This window comes from Castor canadensis, chromosome 2, assembly GCF_047511655.1.
Source record: "Castor canadensis chromosome 2, mCasCan1.hap1v2, whole genome shotgun sequence".
Classification (NCBI taxonomy): Eukaryota; Metazoa; Chordata; class Mammalia; order Rodentia; family Castoridae; genus Castor; species Castor canadensis.
This window is the reverse complement of record NC_133387.1, coordinates 83,154,238-83,177,085: the sequence shown is the minus strand read 5'-3', so window position 1 is coordinate 83,177,085 and position 22,848 is coordinate 83,154,238. Positions and strand designations below refer to the sequence as shown.

General features: G+C 37.6%; 1 protein-coding gene across 6 annotated transcripts; it reads left to right on the top strand.

Moving 5' to 3' along the window:
* The first annotated feature begins 611 nt into the window (after positions 1–611).
* Positions 612–21,001, top strand: Tra2a (transformer 2 alpha homolog). Of its 6 annotated transcripts, XM_074065154.1 has the most exons (9): positions 613–840; positions 9,816–9,894; positions 10,408–10,541; positions 13,524–13,683; positions 15,092–15,280; positions 17,216–17,331; positions 18,643–18,771; positions 19,799–19,866; positions 20,147–21,001. In XM_074065154.1, the coding sequence occupies exons 4-9, from the start codon at positions 13,651–13,653 to the stop codon at positions 20,155–20,157; spliced, it is 546 nt and encodes a 181-aa protein (XP_073921255.1). In that variant the 5' UTR covers positions 613–840; positions 9,816–9,894; positions 10,408–10,541; positions 13,524–13,650; the 3' UTR covers positions 20,158–21,001. The 6 variants fall into 6 exon arrangements, with proteins under 6 accessions (XP_020039982.1, XP_073921255.1, XP_020039983.1 ...); XM_020184393.2 differs by lacking the exon at positions 9,816–9,894 and having other exon boundaries at positions 612–840; positions 18,643–18,765; XM_020184394.2 differs by having other exon boundaries at positions 9,816–10,541.
* The last annotated feature ends 1,847 nt before the right edge of the window (positions 21,002–22,848 follow it).

The window sequence follows — 22,848 nt, the reverse complement described above, 5'->3', positions numbered from 1 at the left end:
GCCTGCTTTGCAAGCTGAAGCTCTGTGTTCAAACCCCAGTCCCACCAATGAACAAACAAAAAAACTAGTAGATCAAGGCTGGGGGTGTGGCTCAAGCTGCAGAGAACCTGCTTAGCAAGTGCCAGGCCCTAAATTCAAACCACAGCACCAACAACTATAATAACAAACAAAACCTATTAGAGAACTAAGCATTATAAAAATATAATAAAATTGACGAGGAGGGACTGGAGGCAGCAAGGGGTGAGGCAAGAACTGTGGCTATTCATTTAATCCCATCTGTGCATGTATTAAAAAGGGCAGATGGTGAAAATAGTCTGCTGAAAGCATTCAAAAATAAGTCTATTAATGTATTTTTTCCAGCTTTTTCTCTTCCCCTTCATCAGAATACATGTGGACAATATTCAAAAGGACTAACATCACTAAAAGCTCATGTGATGACTCTAAGTCTTCTACGAGGTCGATGCGTTAGAGCCGGGTCTGAAGTTTGGAGGTCAGGGACGCAAGCCGGGCTCAGGACACCCGCCACTCTCCCGCGCAGGCTGACACAAAGCCTCGCGGGAGGCGGGGCCTCGTGACGTCACTGGTGGCCCGCCCCCTTACGTCGCGCACTGGAGACGCCAGAAGGTTTCAGGCGGCGCCGGCGCCATTTTGCCGGAGCCTGCGACCTGGTGGGAGTGGAGTAGAGCGGCCGTTGTTGCCGACTCTTTCCTCCTCCCCACGGTCCAGACAGCGAGTTGATTTAGGCCGTCGGCCCTCGAGCCGAGACTTGTCTCTTATTTAGTTCTGGGGGAGCGCCTGGCCGACATGAGTGATGTAGAGGAGAACAACTTCGAGGGCAGAGTGAGTACAAAGCCGCGGGAGCCGTCTTCGGCGGCGGCCCGATGCTCGGGGTTTCACGGGACGAGCGCGGTCGGGCAAGGTTGCGGGGAGACCTGCGGGGGCCCCGCTGGGGAGTAACCTTTGGAGTCATCGCCATTGCTTCTTCTTCACATCCCAAGATGGCTTCTGGGTTCCACTCCTTCCCCAAGTACTACGAATACCCGTCCTCCCCTCCTGTTTTGGGGTAGTGGGGAGGGGACTGGTACCTCAACTTGGTCCTGTCCCTCTCTGTCCCTCTCTGTCCCGGCCCCCTCCCCAGCCCTGTCCCGAGGTCCGGTCCGTGTCCCGCGGTGGGCGGGAGGCGGCGGCAGGGAGTTCCCCTCCCTCCCTCCCCTGGGGCCGGATAGTGGTAGGTGCTTCCTGCGGTGGCGATGCCGGCGACCCCCGAACCTCGTGGAGGTCTCGGGGGCCAATGCGCGGGGACTAGCTGGGGCCTGTGTCTCCTTGGCTCTCTATTGCAGTGAGCGGCCGCTTCTCCGTCGGACCCGGCGGCGTTGCGTCTATAAAGGCGAAAAGCCTTGAGGTTGAAGGTGGGACGAGCCCCATGAAGTGGTTAGTCAACGATCGCACCGACCCTTAAGCCTTCTTAAGCGAGAGCTGTGAGGGAAAGCCGCGCCAGGAGCCCTAATGTCCCCCCTTTTCCTTTGCTTTCCCTGCGAGATGAATGTGTGGGGGCATGTACTCACGCCTTGTTGTTCTCATTCCGTGATGTTGGGTGTTGTACTCTTCTTTATTTTTCAACTTGTAATGCTTTTCTTCCTATGACCTTTCATCTAAAACCTGACTACTCCTTTACAGGTTTTTTTACGGTAAAAAAAAAAAAAAGATTTTTTTAAAGGAATCTTCTTACTGTAAGCTTACATAACTGAATGAATTTCATGGCTCAGTATTTTAAAAATAGCTAGTCAGTTTATACTATTTTAGAAGATTATCTTAAAAATTACAGGTCCTTTGCCATTTCTTCTCAGATTTTTCCTCTTCCCTCCCCTCTCCCCCAAAGAGGGCTCGGAAGGTTTGCCTTAGGTTTGGGATCAGATGAATGTAAACATCACAAAAAAAAGTCGCTATGCTCAGCTTAAGTGCACTAGAACGTTTGTCGGTGTTTTGAGTTATTTCCGAAGTTACCCTAGTAGTGGAAATTAATAGGAGTGAGTGTGAAACCCTGAAAAGAAAACAAAAGCCCCAGGCAACAGAATCAGGCTGTTGTGTTGGTATTTATTCCAGTCACTAGGGGAAACACATAAAAACCTGAGGGGTATGCTGGAAGGAATGAATTTCTTTTTGGAAATTCATAACAAAAACTCTTGGAATCTGTCATATCCGAAGGTCGATTTAGACTTTTCTTCTTGAGAGATTTAAAGCAATAGAATAGGAACAAAACTACATTTAAGATTGGATTTGGATGAAATTTGGAGCGTGGATATAGTTGAACCCGCATATGCTTTAGGATGTATCTATTGTCCCGAGAAGATTTAAGGTCATACAATTAAAATATTTGGAGATAGTTGTATTTATTATTTTGAAAATGTTTGAGAAGTTAGGGAAAGAAAATTTGCCATCTTTTTGTTTAACTTTAACAAAGAATTTTTGTGAATGCTTGTTTTCATTTGGTTTATGGGACCTGAACTACCAATGGAACTTTTAATTTAGTTCTTACTTTTATGTCATCTAGTGGACCCATCTAAGTACATGTAAGATTTCCATCGAGTTGAAGCTAAAATTTAGGCATTGCCCTATTTAATTAAAAAAGGGGGTAGGGGACGACCTGTTTTTCCCCTTCTGATTTGTGTGGTCATAAAATTTTTTTTTCTAAAATGGTACCTCAAGTGTATCTTAGTGTAAATCAAATCAGTAGATTGAATAGTCAGTACTTGTAATTGGTTGAAGAATTAGAAGAATGTTTGAAGCTTTTCTGGAGGTTTTCCTGGTTGGGGTTTTTTTGGTTTGTTTTTTGGGGTTTTTTGGGCAGTAGTGGGAATCAAACACGGGACCTTGTGCATGCTAGGCAAGCACTTTACCACCAGACTACATCTCCAGCTTCTCCAGTTTAATATTCACTAGTTTATCTGGTTACAGTGACCATTTTCTGCTAGCAGTAAAATAATACAATTGCTATGTCCTTTGTATTTAAAGATATCTAATGGTAATGATAACCCTAAATTTTTTTAAAGGATTTTCAAATGGGGTGGCCTCATGTGGTAGTTAGGTTTCATACTTTCTTTTACTAAAACAAATTAAGAAAAGTGTTGATAGATCCTTATTCAAATGTTAGGTTATCAGGGGTGTTTTCAAAGATTATTAATCTAAATTTTGGATTAAACTAATGTTTTCCCTTCTGTAGGAGTTTTTTAATGAGAAGACTGCTTCTAGACTGGGTGTGGTGGCCCACATCTGAGTCTCAGCTATTGGGGAGGCCATAGGTAGGAGGATCATTACCTGAGGCCAGCTGGAGGCACAAACTCCAGCCCTGCCCTGAAATATAACTAAAGCAAAAAAAGAGGAGGGGGCTGGAGGTGTGGCTCAATTGGTAGTGTGCTTGCCTACCACGCTCAAGGCCCTGACTTCAAGGCCCAGGACGCACAGCCGCTTAAAAAAAAAAAAGAAAGAAAGAAAGAAAAACAAGACTTTCTCATACTCAAAGTGCAGTTTTCGTTTGCAGTATATAATGCCATCTCAGTAAAAAGGTATTTAGAATTAGTTGAAAACTTTCTATAGTATTGTAGAATCTTTCTACCCCAAAAATCAGGTGCATTTTTCTGATTTACTGCTCATGATAATCTTGCAAGGGCTCAAGTATCAGCATTGTAGAAATTTAAAACTGAGACTCAGAAGGTCACACAGCCAGGAATCTGACTCCAGTCCTAGAGCGATTATATACACACACTATGCTGTATATATATATTTTGATTTATTTTTGTGAAGAGCACATTGTGTCTTGGAGCCCTTGGGTTTGCCAGAAGCAGTTACTGAAGCTTAATATTCCATTTTAGATTAATCTCTCTTCCATTTTAAAGGAAAAAGTAAAAGAACTTTAGGAAAGGAAAGATAGTTAGCTGAATTCTGTTTTGAGTAACCTGAGGTGGGATTCCTTGATAAGAGCACCTGCTGCCTTTTTAGTGTTAGGTGTTCTTGAGCGAAAGAGAATTTGTGGTCTAATTTGAGGTGTCTGACAGTTTGAATCTAAAGAAAAGTATATAATTGACTTCCTTGTAATGGAACTAGGAAATTTAGGATGCAAAACTTTAGGTTTTAGGATTAAGGAAGGGAATGATTGTATATGGGTGTGACAGTGAGGAAGTTGTGCTGAAATAGTGAAAGAAATTTGATACAAATATGTAATGAGATAATGGAGGGTTTTGAATTCTAGATTTAGGAATTTGGAATTAATCCAGTATGCAGTAAGGAGCTATCTATGAATTCTTCATTGTGAGAGGGAAATAAATTTTGGCAACAACCAAAACAACTGGTACAGAAGTTAACTTGAAATATTTAAGGAAGGAAATTATGAAAAAAAAAAATAGTTGGTCAGACAGCAGTGGGAATGAGTTGAGACCATTTTTCCAGAGAACCAGGAGAATAATGGTGTCATTGAAATAAATAGGTCCATAAAGCAATTTGCTTGGAGCATGTATAACAAGTTAACAAACATTGTGAGTGAAAAGTCCTTTTGGAGCTAGGAGTAAGGTTGGCACTTGAGCTGTGCTTTTGCCTGTCATCTTCATGAAAGTAATGAATTGTTGCTTCATACCACTTCAACCAAAATTAGGATTTTTATCTAAAAATTTCAATGCCTTTATAGAAATTAAGAGGAGTGGAAATAAATCTTTATATAGTGTATTTGGTTGTACTGCTTATTCTTGCCTTTTCAGGACTTGTTCTGGCTTATTGAATAGATGGAATTTTTTTTAAGGACTCCTAGAGTTCTTCTTCTTAATATGAGATGATTGGATGGCAAAATTGTAAAGGAAAATAAAAATTCATCTGCGTTGATTGGAATGAGTGTATTAAAATAGTTTAAGAGTAGGTGAAAATATGAGGAGGTTTTTTTCCCTTCTGAAGTTTAGTTACCCACCTATCTTGGTAACTGCATCCATCCAAAAAAGAAAAAAGAATCTCACTAATAACTGCAAAGCCCTGAGTCCAAACCCCTGTACTGTCCAAAAAAAAAAAAAAAATCTTAAATTAGGGTTTAAAAATTTGTGAAATTCTAAAATAATGAGGGAGATGCCATATACTTTAGCTTTAAAAACACTTAGTTCAGCTGCAGGAATTTAATTTCACATATCAAATCAACGTGTTAAAAAGAATGAAACTTTTCCTGTAGGTATAGTATTAAGCTTAAGTTGTGTCTTGGGTTTAACATTTGAGATTCTTTCACTGAAGTGTGCTAATTTGCTCAGTATAACTAGAAGGCAGGTTTTTGAAAAGGGGCAGTGCAAGTAATTATACCCACAACACATAACTATAATTTTACAGATTTGTCTGATATGCTTAATGCTTTGTATCATTCCTAAAATAAGAAAAAGGCCTTGATCTGAAAGTGTATCAAGAGATTTAAATAAGGATGAGTCATTTTTAAAAGGACAAAGACAAACTTTGACCACGGAATTACTTTTGTAAGTGAACCAACCTTATTTACCTCTATAATTTGCAGTATAACAAGTATGAAATGGCATGAATAATCAACATAGTAGTTTCCCAGAACCTGACTGGATATGGAAAAACCTTTTGTATTGTTACTGATAGGGGCTCAGTCATCATATAATTAACCCTGGTACCTTTACAAAACCTGTGTAGTCCCTGCTAAGTGAATTAATAATGGTTATTATTTGTTCGTATGTCTAAACAGATTTAGTAAGACAGAAGTGGAGATGAGAAATAGTAACAATCAGATGTAGAAGAGATTATAAACACTATAAAATTGAGAGGCAAATAATGAAAGGAAATGTGGTTCCTCTTTATTTCTTTAACTGATCTGCCATATAGATATATAACCCTTCCTTATTGTGTTGTGACTAGAAAAAAAGGTGTAAGTGACCTGACCTGAGAGGAAAAAAAAATTTTTTTTAAACCAAGGGTCTTGTCATCTGACATTCAAGATTCATAAAATACTCCATAACCCCAGAAGATGAGCATAAGCCAAGAATGCTGTGATTGGTTCTTAGTTTAACTTTAGTTGCTTTTAATATAGCTAAACCACATTAGTTTGTATAGGCTTCTTTTCACTGCCTTCGAAATGATCACTTACGCACTAGCTTTTTTAGCATTGTGATTTATCATGATAAGCTGGCAGGTTTATGGGCCACATTTAAATTTTGTACAAATAATTATAAACTTTACAGGAAATTTCACAATTTGGCATGGGTTTAAATTTGATTATAAATCCCAGTTACTAATCATTTATTACAAAAGTTCTCAAAATTATTCCAAACCTTAGAGAAAATATAGACATACGGTTTTAAAATATCTGTCAGCCTTTACAGATAATAAACCACATAAACCTGAATGCATCAGACAGATAATGATCTTAAAATAAAGGAAATTATAAATTGTAAATAATTAGTATCCTTCTTTTTAAGGGGTTGCTCTAATAATAGGTTTAAAGGGAGGCTGAAAGTATTTCTTTTATCAGTCTAACTTATTAAGAAAAGTACCTGTCATACCCAAGACTATGGGGACTTTTTTTTTCCTTTGTGCTGCTAGAGTTAGAACTCAGAGCCTCTTGGTTGCTAGATAGGCACTCTATCACTTGAGCCATGACTCCAGCCCAGAACTTTTATTTTTGTGTGCTGAAAAATTAGAATTGAGTAAATACAAAATGTTGCTTACAAGTCCTAAAGAATGAAGTTCTTAAAATTACAAATATTGTAAGATACATGAGTAATCTAAGTAAATTCCTCTTTGGGACATAAAATGTAAATCCACTACTGTATTTCTCTGGAAAGCTCCAATTTTATAAAGTGTAGGAAAATAGATTTTTAGAAAGCTTGTTTTACAAGCTTATACTCATGTATACTTGAATATGTATAAATTTGGCACTGTTACGTGGCGTAGAATTTCCGTGGCCTTAATATTAAAGTGAGTTGTAATGTAGTGTTCATATTAGTTTGTATTTATTTTTGTAAGTATTAAAATGCCATATTTTGGCATTATAATACTAATAAGCATATATTATTAAAGACCTCAGTTACTGCTCGATGTAGGACTTATTCATGTTCTGCAGCAACTTGTGCTTATAACAAACAGCAAAACAAAAACCTGTTGTGCTCTGAGAACTTTCTGCCTGGCTTCCTCGGGTTAGAGTATGTAAGGTAGACTAGAAGCCTATTTAAGATTTCTGTTAAAACCTGTGATACTAAAGGAGACCCTGTTTAATCCCCAATACAGAAAAAAAAAATTGTTGATAAGTCATTAATCTGCCCACTTCAGCTAGGTACCACATTTACTTTTTGGATTCAGGAACCAGTACTAAAGAATTTGTAGAATTCCTTGACCAGTTCTAAAAACAGGTTAGTATGGGAAAGCAGAGTAGTTTTATTTACAATTTAAGTTACTGAGTTCTAAATACTTATTTGCATTTCTTTTTTAAAAAGTTGAAATTAAGTCCATCCTGTAGTCCCAGATACTTAGGAAACTGAGACAGGGGGACTGATTGCTTGAACCAGCCTAGGCAATATAGTGAGCTCATCTTAAAAACAAACGAACAAAAAAAAAACCTGTAAAGTTAAGGTTATTCCATAATAAAGACAGGTAAAGAGAAAAGGATTATCTAACATTTGGTTCTATAAGGCACTTACTGTAAACTCATTTCCAATGCATAGTTTAGTGAAAATAGCATTTATTTGGTGATAGTGTTTGAGAAATTAGATACTTTAAAATGATAAATATCAGTAAGACCATCTGTGTAAAGACAACCACCAGTTCTTATGTAGGTCGTATTTTGACTTTATACAAAAATATTTATATTTGTATTTTAGCTTTTAGGTTAAGTTTACTGACAGTTACAGGATATAGGAGAGGCAAGAGGACTTAACCTCTGGTGATTCCAGGAAAAAATTCATACAGATTTAAATTTCCTGGAAATGGGGGAAGAGGGTAGATAACAAAGGAGATCGGGTATTTGTGTCACCCTCAAATAAAAAGCAAAGCTTCTGGTCTGGGGATGTAAGTCAGTGATAAAGCGCTTGCCTAAATCCCCAGCACCACCAAAAGGAAAAACCAAAGCTTCTTCACCAATGTGTTGATGTCTTTTAAAAGACCATCCTGTTATACCTTAATGCTATGTTGCTATTCCAGTACTGGAATTTAAAGTTTAATTTTTTAAGATATTACTGAGTTACCTTGTTTACATTAATTCTCCAGGAGTGATCATTTTTTAGCAACTATTAAAGTTGTGTTTATGAGGAGACTTGAAAATAAGATATACATATATTTGGACTGTTAAATTTTTGTCATGTACTAGAAAGCTTCATATATTTGAGAGTAAATTTTAGGGTTTAATGTTTATTTCTATCCTAGTAAAATTAAAGGTTTATAGTGCCTGAAAGCAAAAGCCTTCTACTGTGTATGTATAACACAGGCAGTAATGATGTTCATAGATAGTATTCTACCCACTGTTATTCAACAGTAGTATAAATGAATTTGCCCAGAGGGTCTCTTTTATAGAAAGGAAAGTCAGAGGGAGATATTTCAGTTTAGTGCTCAACCAGCCTAAGAGTAATTTCGATTACAAGCAGATTAGCCATACCTTTACTGAATGTGGTGCTCCAGGCATCTGTCCAGTAATTTAGGGAGTGTCTTAAGATGTGGTGGGAAGACTTAATGGTAGACAGCTAAATGGGAAGGTTGGTATTAAACAGAAAGGTAGTTTTATAGTTCAGTTTGTTTTCATCTGAAAAAAAATGGATAGACATACTACCATTTTTTACTGTTCTTGATATTAAAAAAGTCCTTGACATTAAGTTTGAAGGAAAGCTGTTAAAAGAAAGCTGTGTAAATGAAAATTGGATTGAAATTGGGATAATTATTTAGATTAATAATGAAGTCTAAAATGGACAGAGAAACCAAATTACCCATTCTAGTTTGGTCATGACAGCCTTATATTTCTCAAATGAACTTTTAATCAGTTATAGTTTATTTGTATAGTTTTGATGCACACCCATTATAACTTCTTGTACATTATAATATATCCTGAGTGGGATAGCATTATTAAATGGTGCATTTGCACAAACATGTATTTTAGGAATTTACAAAGCAAAGGGGAAATGTTAGAAACTTTGCTTCTTCTTCCCCCCTGGTTTTTAAAATATGCTTGTCTTTGCAATGTTTATTTCTGGTGGTAGAGTCAGAATGAGCAAAGATAGTGGTAAAATAAAATTAGGAGGAGGTGTTAGTGATTTTACCAATTTTTTTTTTACTTTGCTCCTTGGCTTGTATGCTGTAATGTGTGAGTTTAGATAGGTGTGTAGAAATACAGGTATGTAAGAAATAAAAGATTTCTTAGCATGACTTACTGAAAGCTTATTCTAAGATCAGTAAGAATCTTTAGGTTATAAAATAGTGGAAACTTAATACGTAGGTGGGGGAAGTTACAGTTAATGGTAGATTTATGTTTGGATTGAATATATAAAAAGTGTTCACAGTTTAGGAACTAGAATGGAACATGAAAGGGGAGGAGGGTAAAGAGTATGGTTTTAAAAAAAAACCATTTAGAGAAATTCAGTAAATTCTCTTGGTTAGAAAATACACTTTTGAACAATTTTAAAGACTATAAAAGTGGGTTTTTTTGTTTTTTTGGTTTTTTTGTTTTTTTAAATAAACTAGTTATTTGCACTTTACCTGCTGGCCTTTCCATTTGGTAGATAACATTCTGAACTCCAGCAGAGTTTTATAATCCCCACGTGCTTAAATATACTAAATGTTCTTTTTCCATTAAGGTTAATGTTCGTGAAGAAATTGAAGAGTTTTTTCCAAGAATGTGGAAGATAAATCAAGATAAAAGAAGGCTAATGAAAAGTATTAAAGATCAGAAAATTAAAATTGAATGGGGGAAAAAATTGAACAGAAGATTGGTCAGATAGAAGCACTTGAATATTTTTTAAGGCTATTTTGAATTGTTTGAATTGGGGAAGAATACACGAAGTATGAAAAATGAAAAACTCAATGAAGAATGAAGAGAAGTAGAAAGCAAGAGTGAAGTAGAATTAAAAGAATCTGGAAGAATGAATGGGTCCTAGGTTAAGTAAATGTATGGTTTATGTTCCAGTGTCTGTATGATCAAGTTGTAGATGAATTTGCATGATTACTTAGTTAATAGACAATTGGTGATCTGGTTCAAGTAGGGAATTATTGAGGATAGTTAGAAATATTAACAATGGGTTATTAATGAGCTGAAATTTTTTTCTGGAGGGTGTTGTCTAACCATTTGTTTTTCAGGAGCAATCAATATAAATAATTACGGTACTTTAAATGTTAGGTGTTAGGCATCTACATGACCAGTGCCATTTGTAATACTGTCTTCTTTGTTAGGAGTCTCGCTCTCAGTCAAAATCTCCAACGGGAACTCCTGCTCGTGTAAAATCGGAGAGCAGGTCAGGATCTCGTAGTCCATCAAGGGTTTCCAAACATTCTGAATCCCATTCTCGATCAAGATCAAAATCCAGGTAAGTTTAACAAATAATACTTAGAATGCTTTTCTTTGGTTTTTCACAACAAAGGGGTTTTAACCAAGATTATTCCCTCTTTGGGCTACTGTGTTTTTTGGGGGAGGGGGTGCGGGGGAACTGGACTGGAAGTTAAACTAAGGGCATCGCACTTGCATAGCAGGCACTCTGCCACCTGAGCTGTACCTCTAGTCCATTTTGCTCTGGTTATTTTAGAGATGTGGTTTCTCAAACTGTCCAGGCTGGCCTTGAACCATGATCCTCCTGATTTCACCCTCCCAAGTAGCTAAGATTACAGGCATGAGCCACTGGTACTCAGCTTGGCTGCATTTTGTATAGACACTTCAGTGTAGGCTCAAAATCATGAAGTAATTTTTCTCAGACTCCACAATTTAGGAATGAAAAATATTCCAGATAAAGACTTAAATAAAAGTCATCCCTTGGCACAACTTACTGGCTACTCACTATTAGTAGAACTTGAGTATATATTTTGACTTAACTGTGCTTGACATTTGAGAATTAGTGTTTGGTTTTATGCTAACAATATTTGTACAACAGAAAGGCATTTTCTCCATTGGAGACTTGTGTGTGTATAATTTGGTACAGAGATGGCTGAAGTGGGTTGTGCTAGTTGGTTATCAGAATGATTCAAATAATTTGAGAGGCTTTCTAAGATTTATGTTGCAACTGGGGGCTGTTGGTTCACACGGGTAATCCTAGCTACTCAGGAACACCAGACGCAAAAAAGAGCTGGTGGAATGGCTCAAGTGGTAGAGGACTAGCAAGTCTGAGACCCATGTTTCAAACCCCAGTACTGGGGGGGAAAAAAAAAAAAGATTCACATTCTGGGTCTTCCCCTTTTCTTTCCACTCCCCCCACTCCCTGTACTAAAATTTGAACTTGGGTTTGCACTTGCTATGCAGATACTCTACCACTTGAGCCACAGCCCCAGCTACATTCTTTATATGAAGGTTATGACACTTGGGTCCAGATTGAAGTTCTGGCCAGATGTAATTGAAGAGAAAAAAAATTTCCAGGTGATCATAGTCCTGACCACCGCCCACTGATAACACCAAACACTACGACAGAGTTCACTGTATCTGATGGCCAGGTGTCTGAAGTGGAATAAGTTAAAATCCTGGGCAGCTGGAGGCTGGGGACTTAATTGGTAGAGTCCCTTCCTAGCAAGCATGAGTTCAAGCCTCAGTATCACCAAAAAAATCGAACAGCCAGGCACAGGTAGCTCATGCCATTATCCTAGGTATTTGTGAGGCAGAGATCAGTAGGATTGAGGCTCGAAGTCAGCCCAGGCAAATAGTTTGAAAGAACTTATCTTGAAAATACCCAACATAATAAAAGGGCTGACAGTAGCTTAAGTGGTAGAGTACCTGCCTAGCAAGCCTGAGGCCCTCTGGACCTCAAAAAAAACTAGATAAGTTATTTGATAAGTCACTGTTACTTCTTGAATAGAGACATGGAATGTCTTTGAACAGTCTGCTTGCAAGGGGACATGAAGCAGAAGGATCAGTTAAAGAGCTAAACTTTCAAGTCCACAAGTAGTTTCTCTGTTTACTCAGGATCCAGCCCATGTTTGACTTACTAACCATTCAAGTTTTTAATTAAATCCACATGTACAGGGTAACATTGGGTACAGTTTGGGTGTAGAAGTAGAAATGAGCATAGCTTTGTCTTTGGTCCTCTGTGTTTGCCACCCTCACCTAATAATTCTCTTCCCTCAAATACTGTGTATCACTTGATTGTTACCCAAGAACATTAAATAGCATACATCCCTTACTACTTTTATATTCCTGTTTAAAAGAAACTTGGGATGGTAGAGTGGTTCAAGTGGTAGAGCGCGCATCTGTGAGACCCTGAGTTTAAACCCCAGTACTGCCCAAAAAACCCTTTTCTCTCCCTCTCCTTTTTTTTTTTTTTTTTTCTTTGAACTCAAGATCTTGTGAATGTTAGGTAGGTGTTCTACCACTGGCACCATGCCTCTAGTCCCTGCTGATCTTTTAAATGTTGTTACAAATTAGTGAACCCCCCCCCCCCCGCGCCAAAGGAAAGTGAGTAATATTCCATTTGGTATTCTTGCACAAAGACAGATTTTCTTTATACATACCTTGCCTCACCACCACCCTCAAATGGTTATTTTTAGATATTTTCTTTCCCTCTCAGAACCCTTTACTTGAATTACATAAAGATGTCTTGATACTTTTTCATTCTCATTTGTTCTTTAAATATCGTTAATTCCTGATAGGTTGTACTATTTTTATATTCTCTCTACCTCTTCTACCACTGAAGCTACTCCCCCAGCCCTTTTTAAGTCTCCCAGCTTTACTGTTAGCCTTTGTTTCATAATATCTTCCCTCCCTACTTTTCCCTTCCTTCCCCTTAAGGCTCTTTTTAAGCTTTGTCATGCTTGGCATTTACAACATTTATCGAATGCCTTATAGAAGTTTTTTTGTACAACAGATACCACTACTGATTTGGGTGAGCTTAGTTAAAGATGGGTCATGAGGGCTGGAGGTGTAACTAGACAAAGAGTCTGCCTCGTAAGCCTGAGACCCTGACAGAAAACACGAGTACTGTCAAAAAAAAAAAAGGTGTGTGTGTGTGGTCATGAATGATAGGAATTTGTTGGATTAATCTTTCAGGTGGGGTGGATAAGTTTCAAACAAGGTAAAGTTTTAACATGTTTGTAAGGTAAGGTGAATGGGGTGAGTGTAGAAGGAATGAACTGAGAACGGAGGAGGTTGTAGTTGACTTAAAAGAACAAGAGAGAATATATTTTTCTTAGGAAGTGCAAAAGGAGGGACAGAGGGCATAGCTCAGCAGTACAGTATTTGTTGATCCCTATTACTACTAAAAGAAGGAAAAAAGGACAGAGGAGTTGAGAATAGGCAGAGATACATGCATACAACCTTGGAATAAGAAGGGTGCTAGTCCTTGCATTTTTACATAAATTTATTCCTGTCAAAGGTCAAGGTCAAGGAGGCATTCACATAGACGTTACACTCGATCCAGATCTCACTCTCACAGGAGACGATCTCGAAGTAGGTCCTATACACCAGAATACCGGCGGCGAAGGAGCCGAAGTCACTCTCCAATGTCTAACCGGAGGAGACATACAGGGAGCAGGGTATGTAGTGTAAAAGTTAATGAAAACTTGTTTTTCTCTTTCCTAACTGTGTAATCATGCCATAATATCTTGCTTTTATGAGAGCCCAGCCATTATTTTAGAAGTGGTACTACAGAAGCATTTTTAATAAGCTGCTTTAGATTTCAAAATAAGTATTAGATATGCTAATAAGGGAAAATCACCATTTTAGCAAGCTACTACAGAGGGCAGTATGTTTTCTTGATTGAATATTGTTTAATAAAAAAAATGAAATTGGGGGGAAATACGTTCTAACAAATGAAATGAAAAGAATAAACTGAGCTGGGCACCAGTGGCTCACACTGGTAATCCTAACTACTCAGGAGGCAGAGATCAGGATTGAATTCATAAATACGAAGTCAGCTTAGGGCAAATAGTTCTCTAGACCCTATGTTGAAAAAACCCATCACAAAAAAGGGCTGGTGGAGTGGTTCAAGGTGTAGACCCTGAGTTCAAGCCCCAGTACTGCACAAGAATAAACTGAGTTGAGAATATTAAGATTCAGAGTTTTACTACAATGGAGAGGAGGCAAGAAAGATTTTTCATGCTGAGGCATGAGAAACTGTGTAATAGCTAACACGTTAATTTAGTATATTTAATCCTCTCTAATGTTTCTGTGAGGCAGGTTATCCTGCCATAGAATAAGAAAAGTAAGTCTTGGATGTGTGACATTGAGGTGTGTTTGTGTGTGTGCATTAGCTGCCAGAGCTAGGGTTTCAGCCAGGACGCCCATTCTAAAGTTCTTGTGCTTACCTGCTGTGTTATGCTGTGCTTCTCCCACACGGTACTTGCACTCAGTTAACTAAGAAGTATGTAGTGAGAGAGTATGATTAAGGTACATTTAATTGTAAAATCTGGATCATGGAAGCATTCAAAGAATATCTTTGCTAAAGAATGAAACTTGAAGGGGTCTAAATCATTGGCTACAAGTAAGATAGATTAATCTATTAGGATGCTTCTCCCCTGCCCCCACCCAGTACTTAGAGCACTTGAGCAAGGCCCCAAGCCCTAAAAAGTAAATTCTTAAGATGCATTTTGAAAATTACTGGGCTAGAGAATAGGAACATTTCTATTCAGGCTGTGACTAGAATATACACTCCAAAGAAAGTCTGAATGTTCTGTGAACTGTAAAATATGGCTCACCTGCGTGGTTCTCTTATGATTTTATTTCCAGGGCCTGGAGGTGAGCTCAAGCAGTAGAGCACCTACCTAGCACTGAGTTCAAACCCCAATACTGCAAAAAAAAAAAAATCATATCCAGTTACTAGAAACAATATCTTCTGTTTAGTAGTTCTGTGTAGTAGGTCGGGGTGTTCTAAGCAAAGTAAATTGTGTATTTTATTTTTATTCAGAGGTTTGACTAAAACGTAACACCATCTTCATTTTTTAGGCAAATCCAGATCCCAACACTTGTCTGGGGGTATTTGGCCTAAGTTTGTACACAACAGAGAGAGATCTTCGTGAAGTATTTTCTCGATATGGACCATTGAGTGGTGTCAATGTAGTTTATGATCAGCGTACTGGGCGATCCCGTGGATTTGCTTTTGTGTATTTTGAGAGAATAGATGACTCCAAAGAGGCAAGTTTCCTTAATTTTCATTTTGAAAAACTTTTTGTTATACTTAACAGGGTTGAGTTACTGTCAGTTACTAATTCTCATTTCCGTAAACAGAACTCTAATCAGACTCAAACTCAGCCTCTCAGTGTTACAGTTAGAATGGCCACAGTTTCACAGGTTTTGTTTTATTTTTAAATAATCTCACTATGCAGCCCAGGCTGCCTCCCCTTCTCAACACTACCACATCCAGCTCCATAGTGTGACTGTTAAGCTTATGCTTTTTGGTGTAGTTAATCTTATTGAAATCTGGCTTGTAAAGTAAGGGTAATATTTTTGACTTAATGGAAAAAGTAAAGTATATAAGTGTTCTTTTTTGAATAAGCCCTATCAGTATGCCAAATGTGATTAAGCTAAATTCTAATTTATTTTAATTTATGTTTGTAACTAGCCCCCCATGTATAAATATAGAACTTTGTCTTTTAATGTATTTAAATTACTATCCTGTCCTATAACTGAACATTAATATATGAGTTGATACTCGCAACATAAGTAGTCATAATAAAAATTGGTATATCTTTCAAAAATAATAGATGATATTGGCATCTAGTGGGTAGAAGCCAGAGATGCTGCTATAGTCCTACAGTCCACTGGGTATGGTGACACACGTATGTAGTCCTTTTTAAGGAAGCTGAAGTATAAAGGTAAGTTGAGCCCACAAGTTCAAAGAAAGGCTTCAAAGTGACTTATCTTCCAGAGAGAGAGAGAGAGAAACTCTGGATAATTCTAACAAAATAATGCTTTAGTTGTAAGTCATTTATGTAATAGGGACACCAGTGTTCTAATTGGTCAGTATCATCACTTGTTTTAAAAACTGTTTTGTATTTTGTGATTTGTTTGTTCCTATTCTCAGTTAAAAGATAAATGTGTAAATTTAGAAATGGTAGGATAGATATGTGACCTAAAAGGAAAGTTGTGAAGTGCAAATACAAACACATTTTTCATGCCACACTTGTAATCCCAGCACTCTGATGCTGAGACATGAGGATCTCAAGATTTAGGCCAGGCAGGACTACATAATGAAACCCTATGAAGTGAAACACATACACACTTTTTCCATGTGAATCTTCTTTCTTAGTTCTTGATTCTCTCCATTTGTTTCAGGATAAAATAAAAATGGCAACGTTACTTTATGTTTGGAACTCACTGGGTAATGGTATTTAGACTTGTGAAAGGGAGACTTGGGGACTGGGTCTTGTTCTGCAGCCAAGATTAGTCTAGTTACTCAGGTTTCCTTCCTTGCTTCCTGAGTGCTGAGATTATAGATATTCACTACTAAGCCCAGCTCTGGGGGACTCTTAAAGTGAAATATATTTGTGAATTACATTAAAATTGTGTCTTCATTGGTTCATCCTCAGCAAGAGGCTGAAAGGTGTTAACACATGCTTGATTCCCTTTAAATAATTATTTGTTCTTGGCTACTTACCTAAGTCTTATCAGCATATTGAGCTGCATACTAAAGGACAAGAGTAGAGTGAATTATAAATAGGACATATTTAAAGTTTAGGTCGCTATTCTTAATGTTTAGTCAGTCTTTCTAAATGAAATGGCTGGAGACTTTAAAGAAGTATGAAATGGCAGCCTACCTGGACAACCTTCAGAAACTTGAGCTTGAAAAGACTATACATACAAACTCCCCTTGTTGATTACATGGATTGAGGAATAGGAACTAAGCCACAAAATTACTTGGGAAGGTTTATTACTATTTTGGCTGAGTAAATTTAGGTATGTCCTGGACAATATTGAAGTCTAGAAATGTCTATATAATTCACTGTACAAAGCTGCATTGCTGTGTCATTTTCAAAATTAGGATGGCTTTTTTGGATTACAGATACTTTAAGTAATAATTTCAAGGATAATGAATTATAAATGGCTTTTTGTGCCTTTTCTCCTTTATAGGCTATGGAAAGGGCAAATGGAATGGAGCTAGATGGTAGAAGAATTCGTGTGGATTATTCTATCACCAAGAGAGCCCATACACCTACACCAGGCATCTACATGGGCAGACCTACTCAGTAAGATTTTAGATTTCAAAGGGCTCGGGGTCAGTGGTACAGTGCTTGCCTAGAATGTGCAAGCCTCAGCACTGCAAATGAATGAATGGATGGATGGATGAATTCATTCATTCATTCCCAGGTTTCCTAAGCTAAACCACGAGCCAAAAAATTACTAGAAATGTATAAAATTTTGACTAGGAGATAATTTTTTATGAGAAATTTCTATAAATTTTTCTATAAGGTTATTTAAGTTACATATATTGTTTGGATCCACTTTTGTAAAAATTTAATTATTTGAACCTATTTTATTCACTTATAAATACATAAAAATACTGTTAATGTATTTATGCAGGAGGACAAAATAAACCTATTGAAGTACATTCTTGGCTCTTGGTATGATACAAATAGAAAAATTCCTAAATACTAGAAAGATTTGTGTTATTTAAATATTTATTACCCTTTCTGATCTTTTATGACATGGGAGACCTCTGTAATGGTTGTTTTTTGTTGTTGTTGTTTTTGGTAGTATTAGGGTTTTAACTCAGGGCTTATTGCTTGCTAGGCAGGTGCTGTACCAGATTTTATTGGTACTAACATTTGTTTTTTAAAAGGCTATAATTTTCAAATTGATCAGAACCTAAATAGGAGCCTTTTGTAATGTTTTTGAATATACATCCCAAAACAGTATTCGGAACTGTTTTGTGTATATCAGAACTGTTTTGTAAGAGTAAAAGAAGGAATACATATGTTCATTTAGTTTGAAGCTTTATTGAAAAAACTGGGTTTGGGTAAGGACAGCCAGTGGAAAACTTAAGTAGAAATATTATCCCTAAGGTTAGGGCACACTATGGGGAGAGGGCTTACTCCAAAAGTTTAAACATCAGATCTTAAAATTGTTGTAGTCCTGAACCTCAATATAAGGTAGATAATTGTTTTTGGTGTTTGGGGTTTGTTACTTTATTCTTGGTTTCTTATTTGCCTTTCAATTACTTACAGGCATAATTTTAGCATTTTGGTGCTGCTTTCCAACAGGTGTTTCATTTTACTTTGTTGAACAGGTCTTGGTGACTTGGGTAGTGCATTAATAGAAGTTTAGAGGATTTGGCTTGGAGAGTTTTGTGAAAACATGTAATATGAAATGACACAGAAGCCAAAACAAAATCATGGAAGTCAACAAAATGAGATGTGGGGCATTTGGCATGAAAAAGGGTTATTCTTATCTCTCTCCTTCCGTCTATTTTTTTTTTTTTAGGGTACCAGTTTGTATTAAATGATCCTGGAAAACATCTATTTACACTAATGCTACAAATTTTACATTTCTTTCTACAGTAGTGGTGGTGGAGGTGGTGGTGGCGGCGGCGGTGGCGGTGGTGGTGGTGGCAGACGTCGAGATTCTTACTATGATAGAGGATACGATCGAGGCTATGACAGATACGAAGATTATGATTACCGGTACAGGTAATGTTTTAACTTGGGATTTTTGTTCTGAATTGGGTGATGGCTGTATTATTTGGCATCTTACTTATGAATAAGAACTGGACGTTCACCAAGGTGACTTATGCCTGTCATCCAAGCTACTCAGGAGGCAGAGATCAGGAGGATCTGATTCAAAGCCAGCCCAGACAAATAGTTTGTGAGACCCTATCTCAAAAAAAATCACAAAAAAGGGCGGGTGGAGTGGCTCATGGTATTGGCCCTGAGTTCAAACCCCAGTACACAAAAACAACTTTGTATGTTTGGGCCTGTGCATCCCACTGTTTGGGAGACCAAGATGGGAGTTGCCTGACTCTAGCGATGACAAAAGTAGACTGTCTTTACCAAAAAGAAAAGATAATTTGATGTTTAAAATAAGTTGTAGGCATACAAATGGAATATAACTTAAGCAAAAATGCCCTTTTTAAGTATATAACTTAAACAAAAATGCCCTTTTTAAAAAAAAAGGACAGGTAGGAGGGTGAATATGGTAGAAATATGATGTACCTATGTATGAAAATGGAAAAGAGCTGGGCACTGGTGGTTCACACTGTAATCATAGCTACTCAGGAGGCAGAAATCAGGAGGATTGTAGTTCAAAACCAGCTGGGGCAGGTAGTTGGAGAGACAGCCCCTGTCTCAAAAAAAAACCATCCTCATCACAAAAAAGGGCTGGTGAAGTGACTCAGGGTGTAGTCTCTGAGTTCAAACCCTAGTGCTGGAAAAAAAAAAGAAAATGGAAAAATGAGACCTGTTGAAACTACTCTAAGAATTGGCCGGGGTGGGGGTGGGGTGTGGGCGGGCGGGTATAAGTTGTAGGGCTGGGGATGTCACTCAGTGGTACAGTGATTACCTGGTATACTAGTAGGCCCTGAGTTCAATCCCCAGCACTGCAAAGATATAATACTTTAAGAAAAGAGATTATTTACATTTGAGTGATAAGGAATTTTTATTTTCATCTACTTTGGCGGAGTGGCTGTGTGACATGCTAAGTAACATGTATTTCTTACAGAAGAAGATCACCTTCTCCTTATTATAGTCGATACAGATCACGATCAAGATCTCGTTCCTACAGCCCAAGTATGTGAATTTTGCTTTTGTAACATTAAAACCTTATTTTTTACTCAGCACAGCAGTACATGTCTTGAAATTCCATCACTTAAGAGGCAAAGGCAGTATGATGATTAATTTAAGACCAACCTGGACCATATAACAGGATTTGGTTCAACAATAAGCAAAAAACTGTGATTAATAGCTTATTTTGGAATATTAGGGTATGTGGTAGTTAACCATTGTAAATATATTAGGCAAGTCAAACTGTAAATGTCATTCTAATTTTCTGTTACTCTTTCTCTTTCAGGACGCTATTGACAATGGAATGGTTGCAGTTCAGGATGTTATTTCTCTTTATTTTCCATTTCTCTCTCTTTTTTTAATTCTGGATTTCCCCAAGCTTTTAAATCCTTCCTAGTGCAAAATTCCTTGGTTTATTTAGCATCTACACTTTGTCAGTTGTGTTGCTGTTTTCCATCCCATTTGTTATACTGTTAAAGATGAAATTGTTGTCATTTGGAGTAGTTAAACATACTGAGTAAAAAAACCCAGTGTTATGCTTTCTAAGTGATTTTTCTTTGCCTTTACAGAGAATTATCTCCTAGCTAATTAGATAAGGAAAAAAAAGATCTTTTTTAAAGCTTTTTTGTCAGATACTGTAGTAGACATTGTACTAGAGACCTGCATTTATGACGAACTCATTTTTTAACTTTCTCTTAAGGAAGATAGTAACACATGAAGTAGTTCAGTCATGTCAGGTTTGTCTGAGCAGCATGGAACAAATAGTTGAGTGTAGAAAGTTTGAATCTTCAGAAGAAAACACTTGGACATTTCTTTTAAAGAATGTAATTTTAAATCCGAAAAATTAAGTCACTTTTTAGAGATGAAAAAGCTTGTAGACTCCTACCGAACATGTTGTGTTTGAAATACATCTGTTAAACTTTACAAACTTAAAGTGTGATTTTTGTGTTAAATTTACTGAAGTTTATTCCCTTAAATCAGTGAAGGACGACCCTTATTTATTACCTAGAGCAATTGTATAATTTGCTGTTAGAAATTTTGGTTTGGAACATTGGTTAAGCAGGCTGTTGTATAGAGTTGTTAGAATATACATTTGGGGAAAAGTAGTCTCCTTTAAAATAAAGGTTAATTTCTTTGAAAATGGGATTGATTGTTTATTTTGACACAGTGGAAAAACAATAACTGGATTAATTTGCAAACCATTTCTTTTCCCCACATTCCCCAATTTATGTATTCCACAGTCTATAATGAGAAAGATAACATGGGAGGGTATTTCATGTGACCTTTTTAAAAAAAAAAAAAACAAAACTGGTATGCACCGGGTACTGGTGGTTTCAGGCCAGTTTTCCTAGCTACTGAGGAAACAGCGATCAGGAGGATCTCAGTTTGAAGCCAGCCCAGGCAAATAGTGTGTGAGACCGTTTCTCAAAAAAATCCATCACAAAAAGGACTAGTGGAGTGGCTCAAGATGTAGGGCCCTGAGTTCAAACCCCAGTCACACAAAAAAAGGATGGTATGCTATGCACTTCTTTTTTTCTTCTTCTTCAAGCTATTAGGAACAAAGTTATATTATAAATCTATGGAATTAAAGTGTGGCACAATCCTGTATCAAAGTTAACTTTTTGAAAGACTTAAAAAAAAATTTTTTTTTCTCAATAAAGGGTGTCTTACGGGGTTTTTGTTGTTAAATTAGGTTGTTAAAAAGACTGGGGATCTCTGGCTTAAAGAGAAAATCTGCTGGGGTGGCTGTTATCAAAACAGTCAGAAGATGGGCTGGAGGTGTGGATCAAGCAATAGAGAGCCTGCCTAGCAAGTGGTGAACCCTGAGTTCAAACCCTAGTACTACCAAAAAGAAAAGAACAAGTGTTGGTAGGTGTAGAGAAAAGGGAACCTTTATACACTGTTGGCAGGAATGTAAGTTAATAAAGCTATTATGGAAAACAGAATGGAGGTTCCTCTGATGCAACAATCTCAATCCTGGATATCCAGCCAAGGAAAGTGAAATTAGTGTGTTAATGAGATAACTGCACTTCCAAGACAATGGCGTAAATCTGAGTGTCCCATCAGAGGTTGGAGAGACAATGAAAATGTGGTATATATTCTACTCAGCCTTTTAAAAGAATGAAATCCTAGCTAGGTGCTATAGTGTTCACTATACTCCCAGCTACTCTGGAGGCTGAGGCAGAAGGATCATTTGAGCCCAGGAGACCAGCCTGGGCCATATAGACCCATCTGTCCCCACACCACACACAAGTGTGGGGGGATCTTTGTGTGGGAGGGGAGTATTGGGGTTTGAACTTGGCCTATTACTTGAGCCACGCCATCCCTTTGCATGATGAGTTTTTTTCAGGATAGGGTCTCTTGAACTAATTGCCCAGGCTGGCTTTGGATCTCTGCCTGCTGAGTAGCTAAGATTACAGGCATGAGCCACCAGCACCTGGCTTAAAATAACTTAATTTTTTTGGCAGCGTTGGGGTTTGAACTCATGGCCTCACGCTTGCCCGGTAGGCAACTCTACCACTTGTTCCACTCTGCCAGCCCTGTTAGGGAGAGGGTTCTTTAAAACACATGAACCAAGAGGACATTGTGTTAAGTGAAAAAAGCCAGACGTGGAAAGATACGGCATGATAGCACTCATGCAAGTTTTTAAAGTTGATCATGTGTGGGCAAAGTGGTTGTACGTCTGTAATCCCAACAACCCAGAAGGTGGTAGCAGGAGGATCAGCTGCACCCTGTCTTGAACAAACCATTTTTTCAACTCACTGAGAGGTAAGAAAAGTTTGGTTTTGTTCTCTAACTTTTCTACAGTGGTTCCTGCTTTTATCTTGGCTCACAGAATCCATTAAGTTTGAAAAACAGCAGTCTCTTTCAAAACAAAAAAGTACGTATGTTTTGTCCCTCTTTTTCTAATGGTACTACAGATTGAACTTGGTAAGCTTCTACCATTTAAGCCATGCCCCTCAATCCTTTTGCTTTTAGTTTTCAGAT